Source organism: Bactrocera neohumeralis, chromosome 4 (assembly GCF_024586455.1).
Source record: "Bactrocera neohumeralis isolate Rockhampton chromosome 4, APGP_CSIRO_Bneo_wtdbg2-racon-allhic-juicebox.fasta_v2, whole genome shotgun sequence".
Taxonomy (NCBI): Eukaryota; Metazoa; Arthropoda; class Insecta; order Diptera; family Tephritidae; genus Bactrocera; species Bactrocera neohumeralis.
Window position 1 is genome coordinate 76,996,882 of NC_065921.1, and position 27,772 is coordinate 77,024,653.

A 27,772-nucleotide genomic window follows, 5' to 3' on the forward strand; every position below is an offset into this window, starting at 1 on the left:
TATTAAAAATTAGTTTTTTGCTTAATTAATCGATTTGATTCACAATTTTAGTTTTTTAAATTAATAATTAATTTATTAAAAAAAATATCTTTTAATTAATTGATTAATTTTATTTCAATTTAAAAATTTATTTTTTCATTAATTAGTCGATTTTGTTCACTAATCTATTTATTTTAATATAATTTTCAAGAACATTAAAATAAAATAAAATTTTGTAAATAATTTTTTTTAATACTTAATTAATTAATTAATTTTATGTAATTAATTTTATTTGAAAATTCTAATTTTTTTAAATTAATTTTTAAGTAAAAATTTTATAATCATTTCAACACTCACCTTTCGGCTTGTCCAAGTCATTGTCCTGACTGGCGCATATTTGCTCCTTGGAGGCAGACATTTTGCTGAATTTGTGTATTTATTGTTGTTGTTTTAAAGTTTTGTATACTTGAAGGTCTTTTTAGCGTTTTGTTGCTGTTTTTATTGTTTGTTCAACTGTTTTGTAACAAACTAATACTGGCTTGCGGTTGATTATGCGATTTAATTGTAATTTTCTTTGTTGTTGTATTTATTGCTATTATATGAAAATACTGCACTTTTTAGTTATGTTGCGTTTGCTGTTGGTTTATTGCGTATTAGAGGTAGCGCGGTTTGTTTTTTAAATATATTTTTGAAATCAGAAATTATTTTTATTAACTTTTAAGTTTTATCAACTTTCATATATTTTTTTTAACACAATTTCCTTTCAATCATGCAAAATAAAATGCAAAAATACTTTTGGTTTCGTGGCGTTGCAAAAAAGATGAACAAGCTTAAGTTTTCAAATTTTGTGATTTTCGCAATTTTTCGTGCAAAAAAATGGAAAGTCTTTTTTTTTTGTTATTTCTCTTAAAATTGCCGCTCACAACGTTTTTAACAACGACGACTTGTCGTGTTTACTGCTACGCGCCGTCGCTTTTCGCCTTCGCTCACTTAACTGCTTTTCTACACAGCGTTGTTTCGCGTTGCGCGTCTGACAACGTTCTGATAAGTTCGCGCACTGCCGCCGAGTTTTTCAAGTCAGTTGGAAAAAAGGCACAAATCTGCGATACAAACGGCTGAGCGTCTGCTCTTTGTAGGCATATATGTTTGTATGTATAAAATAGTGTATGCAAACACTCACGTCGTTACGTTACATATGACTGCGTGTGTATATTGGTAGGCAGATAAGCCGGTAGTTGGTTGGTAGTTGGCTCAGCGTGTATGTGTGCGAGTAAGTTTATTGCTGCGCGCCTGACTCGTCAAGCTGCTGATTGTCGGTTGACTTTTAGTGCCTACTGTCGCCGCTTCTGTGATGCGTTGATGTAAGCAGGTGGCCTGTGGGAGCGTTGTTAGTTTCGCTATCGCTGTGACTGGAGTGTCAACGAATGCCGACGAAGTCACTGGTTATATCTAGTCGTCTGCCACTGCTATTGCTGCCGTTGATGCTGCTGTCAAGCGTTGCCTGCTGTTGATTGTTTTGATTACCTTTCTTCCTCAACTCCACTAAGCGTCTGCTCGCGTTTGTGTGCGTGCGTGTGTAAGGCGTGCCTGTCGCATTAATCTGTCAAACAAATGAGTAATGTAAACTGATTTTTAATATGATATATTTATTTAAGTGAAGCTCATATACATATGCTTGTATGTATGTATGTTTGTGAGTATATATATATACATATACATATATACATAGTAAGTACACATTTAATAACCAGTAAACTGCTAAATTGCGCTCGAGTATCCTGCCCATTTATTGAATTAAGCAATTCACGCGAAATGTCGACACGAGATTTTTGGAATTTTTTTGCGCAGTTTTTGTCTTGTTTGCGCATGCGTATAGTCAGGGCCAACGTATTAAAAAGGTTATATGCCTTTTCCAGTCAATTAGCAAATTACAATAGGTACAAGCACCCTTTAGACCGGTTTAAGATGAATGCACAAAGATAAAAAGCACCTTGAGTTTTGCAGAAATTCCCCGTATGACATGTGCTTATATGTAAGTTGGTAAAGTGAAGGCTTTTATTGAAGTTTCTTTATTTTATATGGGGTCTTAGTAGAGCCAAACAATTTGAGAATATTGGTTAATCCCCTCCTATAACAACTTTCGCTTTTAAACGCAGCCTTCTGACCACTTGTTAAACCCTGAAGAGATCGCACTGAAATCTTCAATCAAATATTTCTTCTTTTTCTTCAATGGCGTAGACGCCAGTTACGCGGTTATAGTAGCTGTTAAGCTTAGTTTATGTACATAAATCATGGACCAGAACTCTATCCGAGTAAGTTTACTAAAGTCAAACTTTGCAAAGTCTCTATTCGAACCATTCGAGCGTTAGCCGTTTTCAATTATATAAGTTCTCGTAGAAAATTTTTCTCTACAGTCTGACGCAGGTATGGGATGTAAGGTAAGTCGTTTTCGTGCGCTGCAACCCGGGTAACGCTAAATGATCTACGGTATCCAAGGCCTATGGAAACTCCTAATGGATTTCGACTTCGAATTCGATATTGATATGATTTTAGGGTTAGGTGAGGTTAGATGGCTGATCAAAGATCGCAAGAGACTGCTGTGTGTAGTCCTTTGTAAAGACATAGAAAAGAAGAAGATGATTTTTGGACTGATGCTGGTAAAGGTATATCGTCACCTGAATATGTGGGAGTGAGACTATAAGAGCTGGCGGATCAATGCCTTCGTCACGTTAAAACCCGAGACCTGCGGGATACGGTTCTTCCCCGTCAACATTAAATTGATGTGGTAATTGTAAGTTAAGAGTACTCTCTCTTTGCGCTGGTCGGCTCTGATAGCATCTCCCCATAAGGGCGTGCGTCAACCCTGGCCATTTCCTCTTAACACAAATAACCTTGGGATCAATAAAGACGGTTCTTTCCGCGACCGTTCTCATGACTTTCGAGTCTAAGTAACCGGAGCGGAACTCGGCACCGGGCCTTAAATGAGTTGAAGAATGCTTTCTGCCATTACAAAAAATACAACACTTTGCGCGAATTGCATAGCTGCTCTGTGTGGAGACCCAATAGACATGAATAATAAAAACGACAAAACCGAGTCAGATTTGGGTAGAATTAGCTCGAAAATGACCTTGAAATCGGACAGTGTTCCGGGTGGGTCACATCTGGAACGACGAAATCATTGGCCATGAAAGGCAGCGAAAAACTTTCTTTTTGCAGTTACCGACTAAGGAGGGTATGCCAGTCAGCAGTAGCCAGCCGGGTGATTGCGTAGATAGGGCTGAGTTGCGAGACGACGTCGCCAGTACCAGCAGTAGAAGCGGGTCTTGCCAAAGAGCACTTGAAAATAGCAATCTCCAGATGTTCTAGATAAGGAACCAGCAAACGATTTATAAGCTATAATGATTACGTTTACGACGTGATAGCCGATTCCACAAAGTCCGAAAGCGGTTCTTAAAAAACATTGTGGGGAAAGAACTTCGCTTCGGCGGAGAATCCCAAATTTCAGAATCACTTCAGAAATGGGAAGAAATATTGCCTGTTACGAAAGTAGACTGTAAATTGAGATTATCACTAATCAAAGAGTAGCTCAAAGGTCACTTCAAAGAAGAGGTGAGAACCCACACAAACTCTAGCAAAGTCGTTAAGCTGAAGGAAGACAGATATCATATAAGTAAATGTACCTCGAAAACTTTTCATTATGACAGTAAAAGAACTTAATGCTTCCATAGGTAAAACCATAGTAACATTCCAGTTTAGAAGTAAATGTACTCCAATAGAACTCCACCACGGAAGAAAATGAATGATTTCCAAAGGTAAGACATATAATAAAGCCTAAGGGTCGTATTTACCAAGAAACTGGGCACCAAAACTTAATTTTTGTTGAACTGTAACAAGCGTACTTTGTACTGTTGTTACTAAGCACAAATCTTGATACACAAATTGGTACTAGCTGATATCTACAACACATGTTTTGCTTTCTGCTCCCCACACATACACTCGTGAATTTGTTATTATTAAATATTGTTATCACGGGACTCCAGACACGATCGCTGTCGCTTAACTTAACCATATTTTTATCGGCTGATATTTTATTTTTGTATTATATTAGTTGCTATCAAATGGCTCAGCGCTCAGCGGCACGTCAACGAGTTGCACATGTTTTCATGCCGGGGCTCGCCATGTCATTTACGTCAATATTTCACTAAACAATTTTCACCAGACTCGGGTTTAGCAATAAAGCATGAATTACATATTGACAGAGTGATTTCAGAAAATAGAAATCTGCAAGCAAATCCCTATTTATTATTTACATACATCTTTTTGTCACATTTGTAGCTATTTGTGATAAATTTGTAGTTTGCTCGCAGATTTTTTTATTTTGTTTTACAACTCAGCGAATTTTTATTGACGGTGACGGTGTCGTGTGATAACAGATCGAGATCGAGATTGAGTGTGCAAAATATTTACTTTCGTGTTGAGTATATTAAATTAAGAGATATAATTAGTACGTTTAGAAGCATATTCTAGTTTACAATTATATAAGAATTTCAGTGTATCTAAATAAAGTACTTAAAAAATTAATTTTTTCGCTGAATCATTAGATATTTAGTTAATAGTCGACAAAATTGACAACTAACATATAAAATCCTGACATATGGTATGACAATAGTTTCGTAGTATTATTGTGTAATAAGTACACTGGTTTAGGAGTGTCGAACTGCAGGTGATTAGTTCACTTCGTAATGAAATTTAATTCTAACTACTCCTGGAAGCAACTTGGTATATTAGTATATTTCTACCCTGAAAAGCGTGTATTAAGTTTGTCACGAAGTTTGTAACACCCAGAAGGAAGCGTCGGAGACCCTATGAAGTATACATATATGAGGTATTCCATACCAAATCGACCACTTTTGAACCCGACCCCTTTAGATTTTGCTGAAACTTATCCATCCTTTTCTACCCTTTGAAAAACATTTTTGAGAATTTTTTCAAAATTTTTTGTCCAACTTCAAAAAAAGTTTTGAATTTTTCCAAAAAATGCCTTTTTTTATTTTCAAATAGCCATAACTTTTGTAGAAATTGACTTTTGGGGACTTGTTTTTTTTCAAATTTTTGTTTTTGAATGAACTTTTCGAAAAAATACACGAAAAAAATTTAACACGATCAATTATATAAAATAATCGTTTTTTTTAAGTAAAATCGTCATTTTTTGAAGTTCGCCATTTTTTTTTTTCCTCAAAAAAAGCTTCAATTAATTTGACAACTATCCCTGCTAATCCCGGAGTAGGCCGATTTTTTTTATATTTTTTTCATTTTTGAAAATTTAACAATTTTTTTTAGGATGGATAAGTTTCAGCAAAATCTAAAGGGGTCGGGTTCAAAAGTGGTCGATTTGGTATGGAATACCCCATATACAAGTATAAATGATCAGTATGTTGAGCTGAGTCGATTTAGCCATGTCCGTATGTCTGTCCGTCTGTCTGTATATACATATACGAACTAGTCCCTCAGTTTGTAAGATATCGTTTTGAAATTTTGCAAACGTCATTTTCTCTTAACGAAGCTGTTCATTTCGGTCGGAACTGCCGATATCGGACCACTATAACATATAGCTGCCTTACAAACTGAACGATCTGAATCAAGTTCTTGTGTGGAAAACTTTCACATTTGACAAAACATATTCACGAAATTTGGTATAGATTCTTTTCTAAGGCAACAATGTAATCTCCGAAAAAATTGTTCAGATCGGATTACTATAGCATATAGCTTCCATACAAACTGAACACATAGTTACTAAAAGAAATGCGCCTGTGAAGGGTATATTAGCTTCGGTGCAGCCGAACGTTTTTTCTAGTTTTATTTAACATCCCGAATGTTGAACAGAGTTTTAATTGCCTGAGTTTAGGGAACAAAAAACACTTTGGATTCTGACAAAACACCTAGAACCTGCTATTTATTGACGCGGCTAATATCAATTCCAGCCATGACTGGGAGACGTTTCTTGGAAGCTCTTCGGTTTTAGAATGTCCGAGGATTCCGCTGTGGCCAGGCACCCATAGAAGTTTAATATAAAAATTCCTGATGCTACTGAAAAGTCATGTGCTCCTTCGCTAGCTTTGAGCTAAATTCATTCCACCCTAAAACATCCACACTTTGGAGAAGTAAATCTTAGACGTCTTCCGACAGAAGACTTTCCTTCCAACTTTATGCTTGAGCTTCGATCTATCCGTGAAAAAACCCATTACGTATATTCTCCAGCGACTCAGCTCCACCCACATATTTCTCGGAGGCATGTGCGTAGAGAAGATGACGCTGGCGGATGTTCCGCGGCGCAGTGGTCCAAGTTATCATGGATGTAGTCGAAGTGAGAAAGGATTTCGAAATGTCCCTCTATTTTCGATGACCCGGTGCGGTATTTCGGCTGGAATTGCGACTATAGTGCGCTATGTTGTCTTCAAGCTCTTCGAGAGTTACTGGTTGATTGAAGTCCGAAAAAGTAGTCCAATATAAATTCCGAAATCCGATTTTATCCTCTTAGCCTCTTTAAAGAGTACAAATTCGACAGTTCTTCATGATTCAAACATTTGTTGAGTTACTTGAACTAAATAGTTTGATGGAGCAGTCAATAAGCTTAGAATAGAATTAAGTTGTACTGATTAATATAGTCTTCCCAAACAATTAGGAAATAGTTATCGATTTAGATAAGAAAAATAAGGACAATCGAGCGTGAAATATTCAACTAAACTTTTTCTTTTTCCTTTGCGATTCTTACAAGAAATTTCGTTATCAACCAAAGAATGATATTCGAAAATAAAATCCCTACCATGGAACAGGTGGTCGAGTACACTTAACAATACTCAATACGTATTTTTGTTGCCAATTCGCGAGCTATCATTGATCTGCTAATGAAATGTTAATCAAAATAAATCAATTTGCGAAAAAATGTAAATTAGCAGGGCCTATTTGAAAACTATTTACACAGATTAGCTTGCTGATTTTTCAATTATCATAAATAATTTACGGTAGCTTAACGATATTCTATGGAATGCGACAATAGTCGGGACAAAGAAGCTGTGTCAGTAGCACGGTAAACGCCCATGAGTTAGCACAATAAGCGAATCAAGTATAAATAAATTTATTGCTGGCGTGTGGTGGATGGTGAAGTGCCAAAAATTAAGAGTAAGTTCATATTCTTTTGTACAAGGAAACGCGTGTAAGTTATTTGTTTATTAAGTGGATTTGTAGCAACGACCATGGTCTCCTTTTTACAAATGGAAAAATTTTAAGTGTTGAAGACTTTATAATAAGCAAAAGCACAAAATCTGAAGCAAAAACTTCTTGAAACGCAAAATATTGTAATCCAAGTGTTCAACGATTGCCCATCCAGCCGCTTTAATAGCTTGGTGGGGACTCTGCTGTACCATAAAGGCGTTTTATCTATTTACTTCTGTGAAAAAGGTGTTAAAACTGGCACAAAACTGTATCAGCGGTATATTTTAGAAAGCGCAATAAAGCAGTTAAATAATACTCTCGTCGATGGAGAGCAAAGGATCTCCAGCAAAATTCTGCTCCTGCATACAAGGCAAAAACCAACCAGCAGTGGCTTAATAGCAATGTTCGTGGTTTCTTTGCTGCAGATAATTGGTCGTCTGGAAATTCAGATTTGAATTTGATGGACTTCAGTTTGTGGTCATTTGGAGCACGTGGTCTGTCGTATACCCCACAGCTATGCTGAGGTTATTCCCATTATTACTTTTCAATTTATAACTCTTTATCTGAATTGTAACGCGTAATGGAAAATAACTTTGAAATTTGCATAGCAAAAAATATATTCAAACAAATTTCTTGCATTGAATATAATTTGTTGTCGCTTGTTGACAAATAACGAACTCAATACAAAAGACCTTAAGCTTCGAAAACTAACTTTAAAAGCAAATAACGCAAAAATAAAAATAAAATAACAAATAAACAAAGAATTTTTTTATTAAAATGACGAATTTCTATTATTTTGTTTTTTGGGTTTCTCGATCTGGTCGACTGGATTTTGGCACTTCTATGGGTACGAATATATATACAAGAGGAATTTCTTTGCTGTGTCTTACTTTGCTTACTTCTTAACTCCATTTCCAACAGTCTTTCATTGTATGTATGTAAGTTTACTCGAAACAGGTTTTCCGACAAAATTTTTTTTGCAAATTATGTGATGATTAATATATGTAATTATTTATTTTCAACGCACTTTCACAGTTAAGTGGCATAGAAAAGAAAACCAATTGGGCGTATCCGTATTGAGAACAGTGACTCAAGAGTGGAGAACAGCATTCCAAAAATGATATTAATTGATGCAAGATTTATAATCACTTCACTTTACTCAAAATATTTAATCCAAATGAGAATTTTTTTTTTCAAAATGTACGCTTTTCGATCGTCGACTGATATTTAATAAATTATAGATATAGCTTCAGTAAAAGCTCTAAATATATGTGAGCGTTTTTAAAGTTTACATTCAAAGAAGCGATCGTCAGCAATTTTTAAATATTCAAATATGAAACCAATTTGCAGAATTTCTAAATTTTTTGTATAAAATTTAACATTCTTAAAAGCTTTTGTTTAAAGCTTTTGTTTTACTAAGTCAACCTTTTTTAAATTTTTCTACAAAATTTTTTTCCTTTTTTATTAAACATAATGTATTGAGAATTTTTTTAAGCTTTTATTTGAAATAAGAGCTTTTCGCCATTTAGTTTTTAATATTCAAAAATATTATGACAATTTTTGCCGAATTAACAGCGAAGAATTAATATTAAAAGCTTTATGAAAAGCGAAATTTTAAAAAAAGCTTTCACTTTTCTAAAAAACTTTAAGCTACTAAAACTATTATTTAGATTTCTATAATTAAAACATTTTTCTATTTTTGTCTATTATTATAGCAACATTGAAAACTTTTATAAATTATGCATTTTTTGAAGAAACAGCTTAAATTCTTTTACTCTTTATAAAAGTGCAGCGGACCTTTATTAAAAAGCTTTTATTTGACTACAACCATTTTTTTTTTTTAATTTGTACATTTATCAAATACTTTTAGTTAGTTTTAATGAAAGTTTTGAATTTGAAGCGTCTAAGCTTTTAAGCTACGATGACGAGCTTTTAAGCATTTACATATTTCCTACAAGCTTTTAGCCTTAACCGATTTTTTGAATGAATACAATTAATATATACTTTCAGTTAGTTTCTATGGAATTTTTGAAATTTGAGCGTCTGAGCTTTTTAGCTATCATAACGAGCTTTTACACATTTCTTACAAGCTTTGTGATATTAAACATATTATTTTTGTATATAATCTGTATCATTAATCATTGTTTAAGAAATGTCTTATTAGGAAAGCTTTTTAAGATGATTTTATAATTTTTTGAAATCATAATTGCAGTACTTTTTCCATTTTATCTGAAACTCTGGCTGCATTTGATGATCCTTATTGAAACTTGTATTCTAATTTAGCTTGCTGGGTAAATTAAAAACGAAAAACTAACGCGTATTATAATGTAAATACGGATATGTGTAATAAAAAGCTACAGTAAAGCTCTTCTTTATATATACTTGTATGTTAAAATTTTAAGTTAAGTCGAATAATATCTTTCAATTCGAAAATAACATGTATATTTCTACTACAGATATTATCGAGCTTTTTTGGAGCTTTTTCAGCACACATTTTCTAAATAGCTTTTACATTTGAAATGTGTATTACACTGTTCATGAAGCTTTTTCCAGAGTTGTATGCGTCAAAAAAGTAGATAAAGTTTTGTATAATAAAAATCTACAATAAAGCTCTTGTGTATATATACTTATATGTTTAAATTTTAAGTTAAGTCGAAGAATATTTTTCAATTCGAAAATAGCATTTATGTATGTTCCCATTACAGATATTATTGAGCTTTTTTGGAGCTTTCAAAAATCGCATATAGCATAAATAGCTTTTACATTTAAGATATGGATTCGTTTATAAGGCTTTCTTCGGACTTGTATCCAGGAAAAATCTCGATAAAATTTTAAGCACAGGCAAAGCTTATAAGGCGGGCCTAAAAACAATGATCGGAGTTGTGGAAACACCTCAAGATACTAAAGAATCACAATTAATGTTTTAGACCCTCATTTTCACTACAACGGACACCTTAGCTATTTCGCTTATCTTACCCAAACGACCAAGTCTAATTTGTTGTAATTTTTACTAATAACTGTTCATTCTGTTTCTTTTAGACCCTAGATGAGATGCTCGCTCTATTTGATAATCAAAAGTTGTCAATTTAAAAAACAAAACACTAGCAAGTATACACGGATTGTTATTTAAAAAATACAGTATCACACATATTTACATGGCGCAATTTCAGCTTGACAACAAAAGCGCTTTCATAGTTAATATTTTGGCTCATTTGTTAGCAATTTTGTGTATAATTCATTTATTTTGGCTATCGTCATTTACCGTCTGCACTCCTATTTTGTTTATATATATATTTTTTTTTATTTATACTCGTATACATATATTTTTTGTTTGTATATTTTTACTGACTTTTTTTCTCCACTTTTCGTGCACCTTCAGTTTTCGAACACAAAATACGTGTTTACCGCAAATTTTGCCAAGCTCCAAACGCCTGACACAGAGTCACGAAAACAATGCTTAATTGTTGTTATTTACTTTTGTCTAAATTTTTTATGTTTTGTTTCATTTTAGAGCAACAATTTGCATATTTGTTTTTGTGGTTTCTTCTGTTGTTTCGTTTTGTTTACTAAGTGTTTCGGCGAATTCGCGTTTTTTCGGCAATTCACAGTCACTTATGAATAATTCCGAAAGCATATTGTTTTTATCTACATACTTAAAACCATTCGGTGTTCTGAACAGGTGATAATGGATGGCATAATAGATTTCTTTTTGGTTGGCGGAACACATAAATTAATTGTTGACAAATTGACAAATCTAAAGCTTTTATTTTGTGTAGGAATTAATGAGTTCAAAGTGTTTTAGAAAATATTTGAATAGTTAATGATTTGTTGATCAATAACTAGTTACATCTTTTTGACTCATTCGAGGCTTTCCAAAATAGTTTCGTTGATCCGCAAAGTGGTTAAGTTGGCATAAAAACGTAAAGTCAATGAACCCCTGTATGTTATTGGGTGAATTCTAGCTTTGAACTACATTCACTTCATAGAAAAGTTGTATGGAGATATTAAACTTTTGAGAGAAGTCAATTAAAAAAAAGCAAAAGTGCATATCTTTTTCGAGAACATTTGTAAAACTATTGATTCAGAAAAGATTGGATAAAAATTTTGATAGAAAAGTTTCTCAGCTTGGCGAAATACGCCCAAATAGGTTTATTACAGACCATTTTTTGAAATCACCGCACACTGAGCTTCTTTGTTATTTTTAGATCCAAATATTTATGATACTTTGAAAATAATAATTGTGTATTTACTTATGGTATATGTTTTTGAATATAGCCAATGTCAGAAGTAGTAAACCCTTTTCCTAATAATCATACTTTACAGAGTTCAACTCTTCTGCTTCAATTTGTTGTCAATGAATTACTTATTCATTACCTAATTTTTAAGTATTAAATAGTCGCCTAATTAGTATTCAATATTAATTAATTACCTAATTAAGTATTAAGTAATTACATAATTGGTACTCAATACTAATTAATTACGTAATAAAATACTAATTACCAAATTATGTATGAAATTATCGCCTATCTAGTAATAAGTTTTGATGAATTACCTAGTAAAATATTAAATAATTCCCAAATTAGAAGTCAATACCAATCCATGACCTAATTAAGTTTTGAATAATTAACGGTTCAATACTTACTAGCGATTTAATTAATAATCAAATAATTACCTTATTGATATTCGATACTATTTAATTACCTTACTAAATATTAATTAATTATATAATTAATTATTAAATTTTTGCCTAATTAGTATTTAATAGTAATTAAGTCTTAATTAATAATCCCCTAATTATTATTCAGTACTAATTAATTAACCAATTAAGTATTAAATAATTACCTTATTATCTTGCAATACTAATTAATTATCTAATTCAACACTAATTACCTAATTAAATATTGGTGCCTCATTAGTATTGAATACCAATTAATTAAATATGTAAGAACTACTTAATTGGTATTCAATACTAATTAATTACTTAAATAAGTACTAAGTAATTACCTAATTAATATTCAATACCAATTAATTAGCTAATTAAATTTTAAATAATTAACGATTATATGCTAACTGGCGACCCAATCAAGTATTAAATAATTTCCTAATTGGTATTAAATACTAATTAATTATCTAATTCAACACTAATTACATAATTAAGTATTAATTTGTTGCCTAATTAGTATTGAATACTAGTTTATTACTTAACTAAGTATTAAATAATTATCCAATTAGTATTCAATACCAATTAATTACCTCATTAAGAATTAAAGTGGTATTTAGTACAAATTAATTAACAAATTCTAAATTAATTAATCCCAATTCCTCTAGGGTGTGATTAATTAAGAACAATTAATTGATAGTCCAATCGGAAGTAGATATGTTTGGCCTAAGAGCATTTGATTAATATGAGCCTATAGCACAAAGTTTTGTCAAAGTTCTCTGAGTTAAGGCAGAAAATAAAACTCATCTCGACAACTTCTCTCGGGTGAAAAGAGGACGTCGAAACAATGGTCGGCGAGACAAATTCAGCTTTATAAAAAGAGGTCCTCATTATAAGAAAATTGCATTTGTGAAAATTTCGGAGGGGAAAACATAAGAACTGTTGCTGGAAGCTCACAATTTACCAAGAATTTTATTAGGCACTGTAACTGCTGTCTGATTCACCTGAATTTCCGTCTACCCTTGTTAAACAATAAAATGAGCGAAAATCGACGTTTGATGAATTTTTTATCAGTTTGTTACATGTAGCGCATAAATAAAGCAATAAATTGTGGAAATTTACATGGATATCAGTATATTTAACGATGTTTGGGTAATAAGGTTGCACAACATTTTGTGTGTTGAGTTTCTTAACCCTACTACCAGAGCGCTCAACGTTTTTATTTACTACAATACCCAGCCGAATTTCGATATACTACATATACTGAACTCGATAAACGTTAAAAGTAAGATTAAGAATATATTTTTGAAATTGCTTTATATCTTAATTAAGCCTCCCGGATATATTACCAGCATCAAAAGTTTTCTTTAGAAATAAAACAAAAGTCAGAGTTTTTTTCCGATAATTTTTGTCCATTTTTTTACCTCGAATAATTTTAAATAATTACACTTAGCTCATCCCCAATACATAAACTACAATTTAAATATGCCCTCCGTGCATTAGCACTGAACTAAGCCACTTGATAAGAACCAAGTCAATAAGCAGACTAGTTGGCAAACACTTCACGTACAGAATGCACACGCGCTCACCTACAAATGTACTTGATTACAAACCGGAATTGCATATTCATTACGCGGGCATACATACTTAATTACATACTATATATCAATATCCAGATAAAACTACAATGTTAGTAGGTCAATGCACATTTGGCAATTGAAAGTAAAATTGTAAACAAACTACTATTTCCCATACAACACTGAAATTAGCACGCTAAGTAAAGCAAGCAAGGCATTAAGCACTTAATCACAGGTATTATTTCGAGTGAAGTATGAGTGTTGGCGTATGACTTGCACAGTATGGTTATCGTTATCGGAAAGCACTGCTAATTGGTTTACGATACTTTATCCATTGTTGGCCTTTAATGTGCAATTGATAGGTAATAGGGGTTTAAAATATTGTTAGCGCGAAGAACTGATAAGACACTTGAAAAGTCTCGCATTTGTACATTATTTGAATGACAAATTACATTTTTTTCAGGCGCACTTGATAAAATGAAGTAGGCGAGAGAGAGAGAGGATTAATCGCCGGTTTTTTGAGCAGGAGTGTGGAACTAAAACTCAGAGTTCTCAGCAGTATATCGAATTTACTGCATTCGAGGACATTCCCCGATCTATAAACTTTCGACAAGTTAGATAGTCGATAGTCTCGAAGGTCGAAATTAAATAATTTCATCTTCAATTACATTTTTATTTTTGTGAGAATTAAAGGAAGCAAAACCATTCATCGCAGCTGGAGAAGATCCAGATCTGCCAGAATACCGCATTCCTGACTATAATAGGATCTCCACTGATATCTGTCGAACATCTTCATAGCAAGTCTCGCATGCTACCTATCAACAAGCATAATACACTTCACTCCAAGCAAGCTTCTGCTTGGCTGTTTTCCCAGAAACCAAATCTGCAGTCACCTTTTTGAAACGGAGCCGCCTCCAAAGAACATCAGGAAAACATTCCTACAACATGTCGACGAGCTGGAATAATATACCGCCCAAACTTCAGACACGACCGACGGCTAATGAATACCATTCACGAAAGAGTTTCATGGGCTCCCTTCCATTGAATGACGTACTTTGAGTCCAAAAATCATTCATAGTAGAACAAGAGATCGAGTTGTCGTGAGAAACCAAAGTAACCCTTGCACAACTTCGTTTTGGATACTGAAGCAGGTTAAACTTCTCCTTATCCAGATTACACCCAGACACTAATCATCTCTCCTACTCAATGAAACTTAACTCCCTCTCACTATAGTCCGAACACGTCGAAACATCTCGTTTCTTGAGTCTACAGTTAAGTGACTTCGTTGACGGTTAACCCCTTTTCGAAATCCTGAATCCTCCACTGCTATCCGAACAAAATAAAATTTAATTGAAACTCTACTTTCATCCTGCAACAGATGGAGCACAAAGAGCAAACGGAAATTTGATGAAACAGAGAATCAACTATTTATTTTCAGGTTAGAATTTAATACGAAGATATCAGGTTGGAATTCAATAATGAAATAAGGGTGTACAAAAAGCGATTTTACGTAAATAAAAAGAAATTACCGAAAAGAACGACACTTTATCTAACGAAGGTGAGTTAAGTAAAGACTTTAAACTTTAAACAATAAAATCTCACTAAGTTTCAGATAGGAAACAATGCTAAAACCGACTGAAAGTTACCACCAGTATTTTTCTCAACAAAAGTTTGGAATCAAAATAAGTGATTCTTGGTCTAAAGAAAGTTGGTTCAATATAGACTAGGTAGGACTTTTCCGTGGCCTAGCCAACGATATATTATTACCCGAAATATGTCGTGATTATTACTGCAAAGACCATATTGTGTGGTAGGTCTTCTACAGCAAGCCGACGCAAACTATACCTTTCTTAACTGCCGGCGATGGAAAGAAGCACGGAGAACATTAAAAACAAGCTGGGGGGACTGAATACGAAAAATCTTGAAGAAAAAATTGATAGTCAGCGACGAAAAAATGCAGCAAATTGCCCCCTATGTGGCATATGTAACACGTACTAAAAAAAGAACTGGAACTGGTTCCGGAGAATTCGAGTTAATAGAAGGTGAGCCAAATAGCTTGATGCTGTCTACAAAATCGTAGGCATCTCTGGACACAGAGAGAGTAGAAATTGAACTGCCATGGCAGGAAAATCTTGTACTGAAATAATGCGAAAGCAAGGGAAAAATCTATAATAGAAGGGGCAGTGTTTTAGGAAAATCACTCACGTAGGATGACGATCCCCATGTGGTGCAAAGGCATTGTAAACTCTCCTTACTACATAAAAAAACAAGAAAAATACTCTAAGTTTGGACTCATAGTTGAGCGGCTAATATGTTAACTAGAAATACTTTAGTTTTTGTAGGTTTATCTACAGAATCCTTACTATAACTTTTTCATTACTGGAAGCGAGTAACAAAATATTACTCACTACAGCAAAACCATGAAATGAAAAATTAATCAGAGTTCAGTAGTACTTTGTTCCTCACCAGCAAAATAATATTATACTATTTAAGGGGAAACATGGATTTATTGGGTTTGGTTTGGGATTGGGTTTAAAAAAAAAATCGATTTTTTTTATTGCCTTAATAAATTTGCAGCAACTCTAGAATATTGAAATTTTCAAGTTGAGATCCGAGTAATAGTTTCGGAGGTACAGCCTTGAGAACTTGTGCGCTCAAGGCTAGCTAAGCTAAGTGCGCCATCTTTAAACGCGTTTTTCTCGAAACTGTGTTTTTGAAGTCGGTGGGCAAGATTTCTCGAGAACTACTTAACCGATCGTCATGAAATTTTACACAGATCTTTGTGAAACAATTCTTAAAAACTTGGACGAATGATTTTTTTTTTTTCAATTACAACTATTTGAAAAAAATGTCGCAAAAAATTTTCAGCTTTTTGTAAAAATGTCTGCCCAAAATACAATTTTCAGTTTCTTTTCTTCCCTCGTCCAAGTTATAAGTTAAGATTTTAATTAAAACACGCATTTTTTCACTTTAGATGATCCTATAAGGAGTTGTCTTTTCAAAGTAGGCGCATCTTTTTTCTGAAGAGTCACCGGAAAAGGCGTCGCAATGACCGAGTTTAAAATATTTTCTTCCAAAAATTTTAGAATTTCTCTGTTAAGAGTCTGTGTTTGTAACAATAAAAATTCTAATAAAATATTTCATTTTTTATATGAGAAAAAAATTGTTGAAAAAAGCTATTTTTTAAATGAGGAAACCCATGTAACCCCTAAAGAGCACGAAAGAGCGCAGTTATCTCACAGCTTTACTCCTTTACAGGCTCTTTGCTTTGCTCTAAGCTTCTCTATATGTGCATACAGGTATGTATATCCCAAAAAACGTTGGAGTTGTTTAGTTGCCAATGCAAATATATTCATATCATTAGCTCTTCTACTATTTATTAATAGCTCTTAATTTATTTATTAGATAGTAATTTATACTAAGCACGTAAAATACACAAAAATACCAATTAGCAACTAAACTAAGCTAACAAATTATATTAAATGATCACTCAAAAAAATTAAGTAACAATAATATTTGAGTAGAAAGTAGTGCTTATCGACGCACAGCTCATAAAATCATAAACTTTTATAACGCTTATAAATTTTGCTTCGAAATTCTTTTGTTCGCAATTATTGCCCAGGTATTATGTTCTTATACACATATAGTATATGGTTTCTATGTAAGCAAGTTTGACATCGCCATAAAATTTACAGTGGGAAAATATTTTTAATTTATAACGCAATGAAGCGTAGATTAGTTGAGTGGAAGGAAATTTGTGTTAGGTAATTTTTACTTAACCCTTAAATGAGTAATTATACGTTTGAAATAAAGCACTTAGAGAATGAAATAGCTCTGTGGTCAAGAGAATGGCAACTAGACTGGACTTAAAACATTTCTGAATAGATGAGATCACAATTTGATTAATTATCGTAATCGTAGTCAACTATAATTGTGAATAATCATTTGTAATTTTAGTAATTTCAAGTAATTATCTGTATTTTATAGTTATCATTTGCAAGTATAATGTATAATGTTAAGTAATGATCTATATTTTTGACTGTCACTAATAAATTTGTCACAAAATGTTAACGGTATTCTCCTCAACGACTTTTTTTTACAATGAGCACAAATATTTGCCAGCTCAAGTGAGTGTCGTCGAGTACCCAACATGCGTACATACAGGTTAATGTAATCAAATCCAAAATATTATGAACAACAGCTCATTAAAGATTACCAAGTAATCACTATATTATACACACAATATCGCTTATCAAATCTAAGCAATTAAAGTGCTAAAGCTTTAATCGTTTGTTATTGCAAATTTCCACAAACTTTTGTCTCAATGCTACTGTTTATGGTGTCGAATGTGTGATTGATAAATCGCTAAATGGTTAATAAACCGGCAATTGAGTTAATGCCTTTAAGCGCTTAAGTAATCGCCACAGCTGACGGCTAGTGTTCAATACTGCTATACAAACACTGTTACTGAGATATCTGCTTGGAGGAAAGATTATAAATTTTGCTCCCTTTACTGAATGGCGGCTGAGAAATCGCTGAGATAATGCGCTCAACAAAAATTTCCCTCAATAAATTGATTGGCTCATTGGCAGTATGGAACCTGGTTGAAACCAAAGGTCGTCCACAACAACATTTTACAATTCTGGTACGAAAATTAATCATGGCTCTATAGTGTTCTCTATTTACTCTAACATTTTGTGCGGCTTCATTTTTGAAGAGATATAGACCAATGATTCGATCTGTTCATAGAACACACTGAAGAGTGACTTTTTGAGGATTTAAAGGCGTCTCAAAAATGGCTTCAGGATTATTATCACTTAAAACGAGACAATCTAGATTACTAATGTGAGTTCCTTCCGCAAAATCCTCCATAAAGTGTATGGGAACGGCCCTAAAATATTTTACGCAATCGCAAATATCATTTAGAGGTAGATATTTCGGCGAGTGAAATCATTCGAGTCTCGTTTTATACATTGTCTCTGAGAATGCACTAGAGTCAACGTGGTGTGAAATCGATCCATGATTGCTCGAATTACATACTCTGTTGAGCGATTATGTGGACAAAATATTGGATGATGCGTGGCGGTGACCGAACCCTTAATTTGGAATAAATTCGCCTGATTTGCAAAGTTTGTTCCGGAGTAAGTCTGTGCATTATGAAATGCAAACCGAACTGAGTATAAATCAAGTAAGAGTCGTGTAGGAGACCAACCTCGAGAAAAGTATTGTCTGTTTGAAAACCACACTTTATAAATTTTGTGCAAGCCATATGAAGAACGAAGATTATTTATCTAGGGAATAGCCCACGAGATCATAATTAACCGTTCCAAAGAGTTAGAAATCACTAAAAATGGTGACGCATCTTTCTGAATTGGAATTATTGAATTATCTACTCCTGAGTTAGGGCCCTAACCAAATTTTTCCTGTTCTCACATCTCAAAACAATCTATGCCTTTGTTGCGCGCTGAAATTCTCACCGATTTCGCTTTCAAACCGATTGCTTTTGGTACATTTCAGCGCTGCTTTACTGCAGTAACCGATGATTTATGCCACAAAGAGCGCAAAGTTCTCCCACTCAACTGCCCAGATTGCGCGCATGCATGTGCGCTGAGTAATTTACAATCCCTGGAAGCAGATAAAGGAACGTAAATACAATAGACTTTGCTGAAAGGCAGCTGAAATTTGCTCCCAAGCAGGTGAATTGTAAATTACCGCATTGCAAGCGATTGTTTATGGCGAAATAGTTTGCTTATGTTAATTTCATTCATTTGCTATACATTTTTTTACCGTTTTTGCGCCACTCACATAGTATGAAATTCATTTCAGTTCGGGCGTGAGTTTGCTTTGCGGTTGGGCAAAAGCGAGTGCAGCACGTCCAGTCGAGCGGCACGTTTTTTCCACAATTTACGCGTTTATCTACGAGTGCATAACGAAAATACACTTGAACTTGAAAAGCGCAGAAGCTTGCAAAAAAAGTGTAAGATACTTCGAGGCTTATATTCTACAGACATACATACATATGCACATATTTACGTGGCTGGTAATAGCAAATGTAATAGGTATTATATAAGTGACACTTGTATTTAATTGACATTAATTAAATGAAATGAAGAAAGTGTAGCAATGCGGGTATTTATATGTACATATGTATGTATGTGTTTATATAAACTGTTATTAAACGTGAATGTGGAGTGTTTATTGGTTTTATTTAATAATGATTTTTTATTTTATTAATTTTTTATTTTAATTAAATTCAATGTTTGTATGTTTGCAGAATGCTCACGAGAGCTTATAGCTAAAGCGTTGCTTATGTGACGAAAATGTAATGAAGGAAAATATTTGAACAACAAGTAAAGAAGAACTAGGTTCGGGTGCAAACAAACATTTATATACTCATAGGCGAGAAAAATTTCAAGGTTTTGGCAATACTTTACATTTAATAATAAAAAATAAGAACTTCCGCTACAACAAAGCTAAAATATCATTCACAGGTGCATTTCTCATACCAACTATAACTGAAAACGTAACCAGTTATGGTTACCTAGCATTCATTATTGCATAATATTCGACCGAATAGACCACGTCCAGAACGTAGTGAAGAAATTATAGCCGTAGCTGAGAGTGTATACGAAGACGAGAAGAGTCGATTCGATTGACGTACATATACAAAGGTAATCTCCTATCAGAAGATGCTATAAATTTTGCAATTGACCTCTACTGTCAGTTCTGTTTTGACATTGGAGTAGTAAACACCTGCAAAATAGACGTAAATAAACAATGGTACACTACACTGCTCCAGAACGCGGGTTATTAGTGACTATTTATTTGACCAATCATCGGTCGGTGACTTTGGCGCAACATAAATTTCGTCGCAGATTTCCTGGCCGTCCAACGCCTACTGGTGAAACAATGCGACGTTTAGCCGCTCGCCTCGAAGAGACTGGCACAACACCAGATGCTGCCAGGCGTGGCAGACCCCGAAGTAGCCGTTCTGCAGAAAATATTGCTGCTCTTGCCGAGGATGTCATGAAGCGCTGTCGACATCGACCAGACGACGTGCCACCCAAATGGGTGTCAGTCGACGGTGTCTACAGTTAATTTTGGTATAAGATTTGAAGATGTTTGCGTACAAAGTCCAGACGGTGTATCAGCTATTAGCTGCTGACCGCCAATCGCGTCTAACATACGCTCAAGCCATCCTTAATCACCACCAAGAGGAAGACGATTTTTCATCAAAAATAGTCATGAGTGATGACGCCCATTTCCATCTTAGCGGGTACGTAAATAAGCAAAATTTACACTTCGGGAGCACTGAAAATCTGCGTGTAGCCGACGAAGAGCCGCTACACCCGCTAAAAGTCACTGTATGGTGTGCTGTTTTCGCTGGAGGAGTCATCGGACTTTTTTTCTGTAGCGCTACAGAGCAATGATCAACGACTTCTTTTTGCGATAACTTGATGAATTGGGATTGGAAAATATGTGGTTCCAACAGGACGGTGCAACGGCACACACTGCACGTGCCACAACCGATATGCTGAAGGATGCATTTCCATGCAATAAACATTCCTCATTAAAATTGAAGTTTCTTACTTCAGGAAGTGACTGGCGTGGCTGGCTCGAAAAATTCCAGCTGAGAAGTCCAAATTGGGTTGTCCGGCGTTTTGAAATCGAACAAGATAATGTGCTTCTTGAAAACTTTCTTCAATAAATTGATTTTATTGTTAGCCGTATGACATATAGGGCATATTAGAACCAAATTTTCTGGCATGAAAAAGTCATTAATTATGGCTCTATAGTGTTCCCCATTTACTGTAATTGTTATGGTTGGCTTCAGAAAGTGATGATGTTGATGGATGAAATACGAACAAATGATTCCCTGTGCCCTCAGGTCATACCAAGAAGTGACTTTTTGGGGTAGTAACGGCGTTTTTATAATATCATGTGGGTTAACACCACTCCAAATACGACAATTCTGTTTATTAAGGAGTTACAAGAGTTTCATGGCTTCCAAACAAAAATCTTACTTAATTCAATGATATCACTCGATTGCTGTTCCAAATTCTCAAGTTGATCCAAGTAATAGTTTTGGAGATACAGACTTGAAAATTTGCGCTCTCACTTTAAACTTTAAACGCGTTTAACTCGAAATTGTATCTTCAAAGTCGGTTGTCAAGAGCGATTGACACTACCGATCTTAAAGAAATGTTAAAGTCTTCTACGAAGGAAACATTTTGTTCAGTTCTTCTCCTTCTTTATTGGTGTAGACACAGCTTACGCGGTTGTAGCCGATTTTACAACTATAGAAAACACCGTCGAAAAATTATCACCAAAATTTGATTTGTTTTTGTCAGCCAAAAATACAATTTTCACTTTTTTAGTTTTTTCTTCATTTAATACCTTCTTTATGCTCTTAATTAAGACATGTATGTTTTTTCACTTTTCACTTTTGACGATCCTGTAAGAAGTTTTGCTGTCAACGTAGAAGCTTTCCCTTTTTCCGAGAGACTGCCGGAAGTGACGTCACAATGACCAAGTTTTGAATATTTTCCTTTGAAAATTTCACAAAATCTTTGCAAAAGGTGTTTGTGTAAAGAGTTTGGATAAGACGAACTTTGGAATAATAAAAAGTTTGGTCAAAATAATGAAATTATTTATATGAAATAAAAATTAATATATTCTGCTTTTTGCTCGAGGAAACCCATGTAACACCTTAACGTACCCATTGAACCACAAGTGAGCTTCATCGCCGAACAAAAATTTCATGTGAAAATCAGGATCGGTGGTTTTGGGCGCATTCAACGAGATGCGGCGCGTTTAATGTTTGTTCGGCTTTGATTCTTGCACGAATTGGATTTCGAAAGACCGCAAACCAAGATCCTTTCGCAAAATCTTCCATTAAGCAGATGGGCACAGCTCCAATAGTTGCATGTGAGGAGGGTTGGGCATATGCGGGTCTTCTTTTATACTCTGTTTCAAAGCAGTATTAGTCTCTGAGGATGCAACAGCTGTCAAAGAGGTTAACTCTGAAAAAACTATTGTTTCATTGGAAATTGCCCACCAGAAGGGAGTACGATTAACTTCACTTATTATTCACTTTAAAGAGGTGTCTGCATTATCTCTTGTATTGACTTTAGCGGCATAACTTTGTTGTTGCCGAATTTAAATGAGAGTGTGTCAGAATTCAAACAAAGTGAGTAGTGCAGTGACGAATCGAAGACTCCTATTGTCTCATAAGGTAAATAAAATAATTGGCTTATGGCCTTACGTATGGTATTGTAAGTCTAACACTTCACATTATTAATATATAATTATTTGCTTTGATGCATCAAATAATGCGCTATTTTTAGAAATTTAACATTTTAATTTGTACAACAAAACATAAATCTTTTTTATCTGACACATTCCGGCATTCAAAACAGCCGTGTGTAGAATCAGCTGTGTGTCGGTTTGTTTATCTAGCCGTTTGAAGTTCTGCAGTTTTATCAGTTGAACAGTGTTTAATGGGCGCAGCAAACGTGATCTGGTCACGCATGCCATTTCGCTGATTATCAGCAACAACAATAGCAAAAGTTTGCAACCTCTACTCATCACTTTTCAGAGAAGGTGAGTGCATACGTTGTGTGTGAAAAACAACAATAACAACAACACCAAACAATAGCACAGCGTCATGGATGAAATAAGATCTAAATACGAATCTGTAAATGCGAGTAAACTCATAGCAAATTCGCGCTTATTGCAAGTGAATTGGTGAAAAATATTTACAAAATGAATTGTCGCCGTTACACATTGTCGCGATTGCCAATTACAAGCGAGCACTTTACTTTGTATGAGTGGCATAGTGCAACCAACTAAATGGCGATAAACTTTTTCTGATTACCTTCTGGCATGAAATTTCGATTTTTTTCGCCTTCGCATGTATGTGTGTATGTGTTTCGATTACAGATGCTCTAACATGCATTACAAGTAATTTGCTTTAGAAAGATTTCGCGTGTTTGCGTGTGTTTTAGCCAGTTAGTTGCTTCGGCTTTTACTGCATTTGTGCCGGCGCGCCAATAAATTGTTTATTATTCACACAATTTTGTGGTGAGAATTTCATTGCACGAGCGCAAATTGTTATGCAAACAATAATAAAACGTGTGGTTATTATGACAACTATTATTTTGTGTTGTATTGTATTAGATAAGCCGGCAATTATTACATACAAACTTTGTTCAGTTGTCTGTCATTTCGTCATTCACAACAATATTAGAATACTAATTGCGCAGAAATTTTGAGAAATTGTTTGAAAAACATTTTATATTAAAAAAAATTGAAATTTTTAAGAAAAAAATAGTAATCTTTTATTATAATTAATTTAATTAAACTAAACTAATATTTTAAATATATATTAATTTCAGTACATACACTCGTGGCCGCGCAAACCTTACCACTCAAAATTTCAAGTATTGTGCATATTTGACTACACTTTATAGCGGTACTTTTTGCGGTATAGAAATTTTTTATTTAGAAATAAGTTAATGACATGTTATTAATCAAAAATATTAAAAATTAAAAACAAAACACATTCAACTATAGACAAAATATATATAGACAAAGAGACTGACTTGCGACGAAAAAATTATATATTTTTTTAATTTAATTTCATTTACACTATAATTGAAATTAATATTTTATTTTATTTTCTTTTAATTGATACACGAAGTTTAGCTGGTGTATCACTTTAAAACAATAAAATCGGTCGCTTTTGTATCGGGTGATTTTTTAAGAGCTTGATAACTTTTTTAAAAAAAAAAATAAACTTTGCAAAAATCTCATCGGTTCTTTATTTGAAACGTTAGATTGGTTCATGACATTTACTTTTTGAAGATAATTTCATTTAAATGTTGACCGCGGCTGCGTCTTAGTTGGTCCATTCCGAAAGTCCAATTTTGGGCAACTTTCCACTTTCCACAACTTCCAAAGCTGGAATAGTTGCTGGCTTATTTCTGTAGACTTTAGACTTGACGTAGCCCCAAAAAAAATAGTCTAAAGGCGTTAAATCGCATGATCTTGGTGGCCAACTGCCCATGCATCCCGAAAAATGCACTGTTTGGTGTGGTTTGTACGCTGGTGGAATCATTGGACCGTATTTTTTCAAAGATGCTGTTGGACGCAACGTTACGGTGAATGGCGATCGCTATCGTTCGATGCTAACAAACTTTTTGTTGCCAAAAATGGAAGAACTGAACTTGGTTGACATGTTTTCAACAAATTACATGCCACACAGCTCGCGATTCTATGGCCATTTTTTCGGAGAACAATTCATCTCAAGAAATGGACCCGTAAGTTGGCCACCAAGATCATGCGATTTAACGCCTTTAGACTATTTTTTGTGGGGCTACGTCAAGTCTAAAGTCTACAGAAATAAGCCAGCAACTATTCCAGCTTTGGAAGAACATTTCCGAAGAAATTCGGGCTATTCCGGCCGAAATGCTCGAAAAAATTGCCCAAAATTGGACTTTCCGAATGGACCACCTAAGACGCAGCCGCGGTCAACATTTAAATGAAATTATCTTCAAAAAGTAAATGTCATGAACCAATCTAACAAATCTTTCAAATAAAGAACCGATGAGATTTTGCAAATTTTATGCGTTTTTTTTGACCAAAAAAAAAAGTTATCAAGCTCTTAAAAAATCACCCGATATAAGCACCGAAAAGCTAATTTTTGTTTCACTCATTAAACTTAATAAATTAAAAACTATAATTATAATTAGATAATATAATTAAGTTTACTTGAGCTTACCAAAAACAATTTTAAAATTAAAATTTAAATTTAAAAAAATCCCGAACGAACGAAAAAGACCTAAAAAAAATTTAAGAAAGTATAGTGGTAAGGTTTGCGTGGCCACGAGTGTATAAACATACTTGTATGTATATCAGTGGCAGATTCAGAGGGGGCAAATAGGGGAAATATATTCTGCATTCAGCTCCATCTACGATTCGTTCGATTGAAGCATTCTACGCGGTTTATCCTCCAAGTTTTCCAACATAGAAAAATTAGTAACTGGAAAAATAAGGAAACAGCGGGAAAAAAGGAATTGGAATTTATAATTGGAATTTTTTGCCAATGCGATATTCCTTATCCAACTCATTCACTCAACCTGATTTTTCAGAATGAATCGATCGATCTGGCAAAGGCATCAAATATGATAGATACGCTGCTAGCAACGTTCTGAAATCGAAGACAAAAAGTTGGGGAACATTTTCGATCCATTTATTCAGACACGAAAGAAGTGTTAGCAGAACTGGAAGTTGACGAAAGAAAATCAAGAATCTGTGGCCGACAAGCAAAATGCGAAAATTTCTGCGTGAGAACTTGCGAAGAAAACTACAGGGTCTTAGTACACATTCCTCTGTTGGCTAAAATCGGCAAAGACTTGAAGGCGACCCATCTTTATAGGGTGTTAAGAGGGATTCTCCTCAACAAATCTGGTCAATTTAGCAGCAGTGGTTGGGTATATTTGCATACTAAAGAATTAAGAGGGCTCCTACTTTAAAACAATTTTTTTAGCCCAAAAGTGTTTCTCGGTACTACGATCTTTAGTAACAAATTATTTTAATTTAGCCCTAAGGTAGTTACGACTTAATGGCTTTTCGTTTATTGCCGTTTTGTCGGCGTGGCAGTTGTCAGATTACGCCCAACCGCAATACCAACATCCCTTCAGTGCCAAGGAAGATAAAAGCAAGTTTTATCAAGATAAGTCAGAATATCGCTAGCACGGACAGACAGACCGACGGTTAGACTGACTGACATTCACTCGTTTTTCAACTCTCATCATCCTGATCATTTATATATATATATATAACCCTTTATTTTATTATATCTATTATAGAACCTCATGTATGATGGGGTGCTAAGAAGACAGCAACCAACAGACGTGAAACTAATAGCTTATACGGACGATCTCAGGTTGGTAGCAGTGGTTGAATAATTAGTCGACCCAAGAAATAAGTGCACTGAGTGCTTAAATGGTCTACACCAATGGTGCTCTTCTGTGAGTCTGGAACTGGCGGAGCACAAAACAGAAGTTTTACTCTTAGGAACACCAGGAGGATAGATGAACGAATAGAAGTTACCATAGGGGAGCTGAAGTTGTTGGGGGTAATATTGGATTCCAAATTAAAAATTTAAAGAACACCTGGCATATTCTTCCGGTAAAGCAACAAATTATTGCAGTGCATATGCTTTCTGCAATTTGAGTAATAAGCGCTTTCCGAACTATAACAACCGACGCTGCTGAAGTATTAGCCAGTATGTCGCCCATTGACATCCAGGGAGATGAACTCGAGGGATTATATAAGCTATCGGCGTCGAAAACAGTATCCACAAAGACAGAAGAGAGGAACAAGATCACTAAAATGTGGCAGGAGCGGTGAAATTCTTCATCCAAAGCGCGTTGGATCCACCGACTTAAACCGGATATTCACTCGTGGATATACAGACGATATAGGTTCTCATTTCCTTTCCATCTGACCCAAATATTTAGTGGATATGGATGCTTTAGAAGCTACTTTTTCAGATTCCACAATGACATTAGTCCAATCTGTCCGACGTGTACAGAGTACATATATAGAAGACTCTGAACATGTTTTATTTCATTGCCTTCGATTTTCAAATAGAAAGGAAAAATTAAAAACCACACTCGGTGGTAGTTTTACGGTCGTTGATTCAATGACACTCATGTGTCAGTCGACTGATAAACGGAAAGCTGTTAACGAAGCGTCAGCATTCATGATGACAAAACTGAGACTTAGCCGTCTGTCAGTACGCACAATAGAGGAGACTTAAATGTCATGTCCCTCCCACGAAGTAATACTTAATCGGTGTTTCCGTGGGAAAGTCTTGAGTTGGGAGTAGGTAGGTTTAGCGAATTAAAGTTCCACACACCGGCTTCCGCCTACTATAAAAAAAAATCCTATATCCAAATCGATTATTTTGAGCTGATACAAAGAACCGTTATAGCATTGACAGACGGCAGCGTTAAACCAGATTAATTGCATTTTTGAAGTTCAGTTGCTGAATCCAAAAATAACTCTCAAAATTTTCGTTGGCATTTTCATCTATTGTGAATGAAATACAAGCAACCCTGACAGCTGTTTATCAAATTCTCAATATAATATCAATAAAACTTCTATGTTATGATGCAGTTTTAAAAATAATGTGTTGATATGCTTTTGTAATAAAAAATGGTTTGGTAAAAATTGGTCGGCTAACAACCGTAATGTTTATCTTCTATCAATTTGCATTGAAAATATTATAAAAAGGACAATGAGCTGTTTATGAAAGTTTCAAACTCGCATAGCT

The 27,772-nt window shown here is 34.4% G+C and overlaps 1 protein-coding gene across 1 annotated transcript in view; it reads right to left on the reverse strand.

Annotated features, from left to right (window-relative positions):
• LOC126756148 (putative inorganic phosphate cotransporter) overlaps positions 1-27,772 on the reverse strand; it is an 82,358-nt gene that overhangs the window by 47,167 nt on the left and 7,419 nt on the right. The window contains exon 2 of the mRNA XM_050469000.1: positions 337-1,579. Within this exon, the coding sequence (XP_050324957.1) occupies positions 337-397 (61 nt within the window). The 5' untranslated portion in view covers positions 398-1,579. The remainder of the gene's footprint in view (positions 1-336; positions 1,580-27,772) is intronic.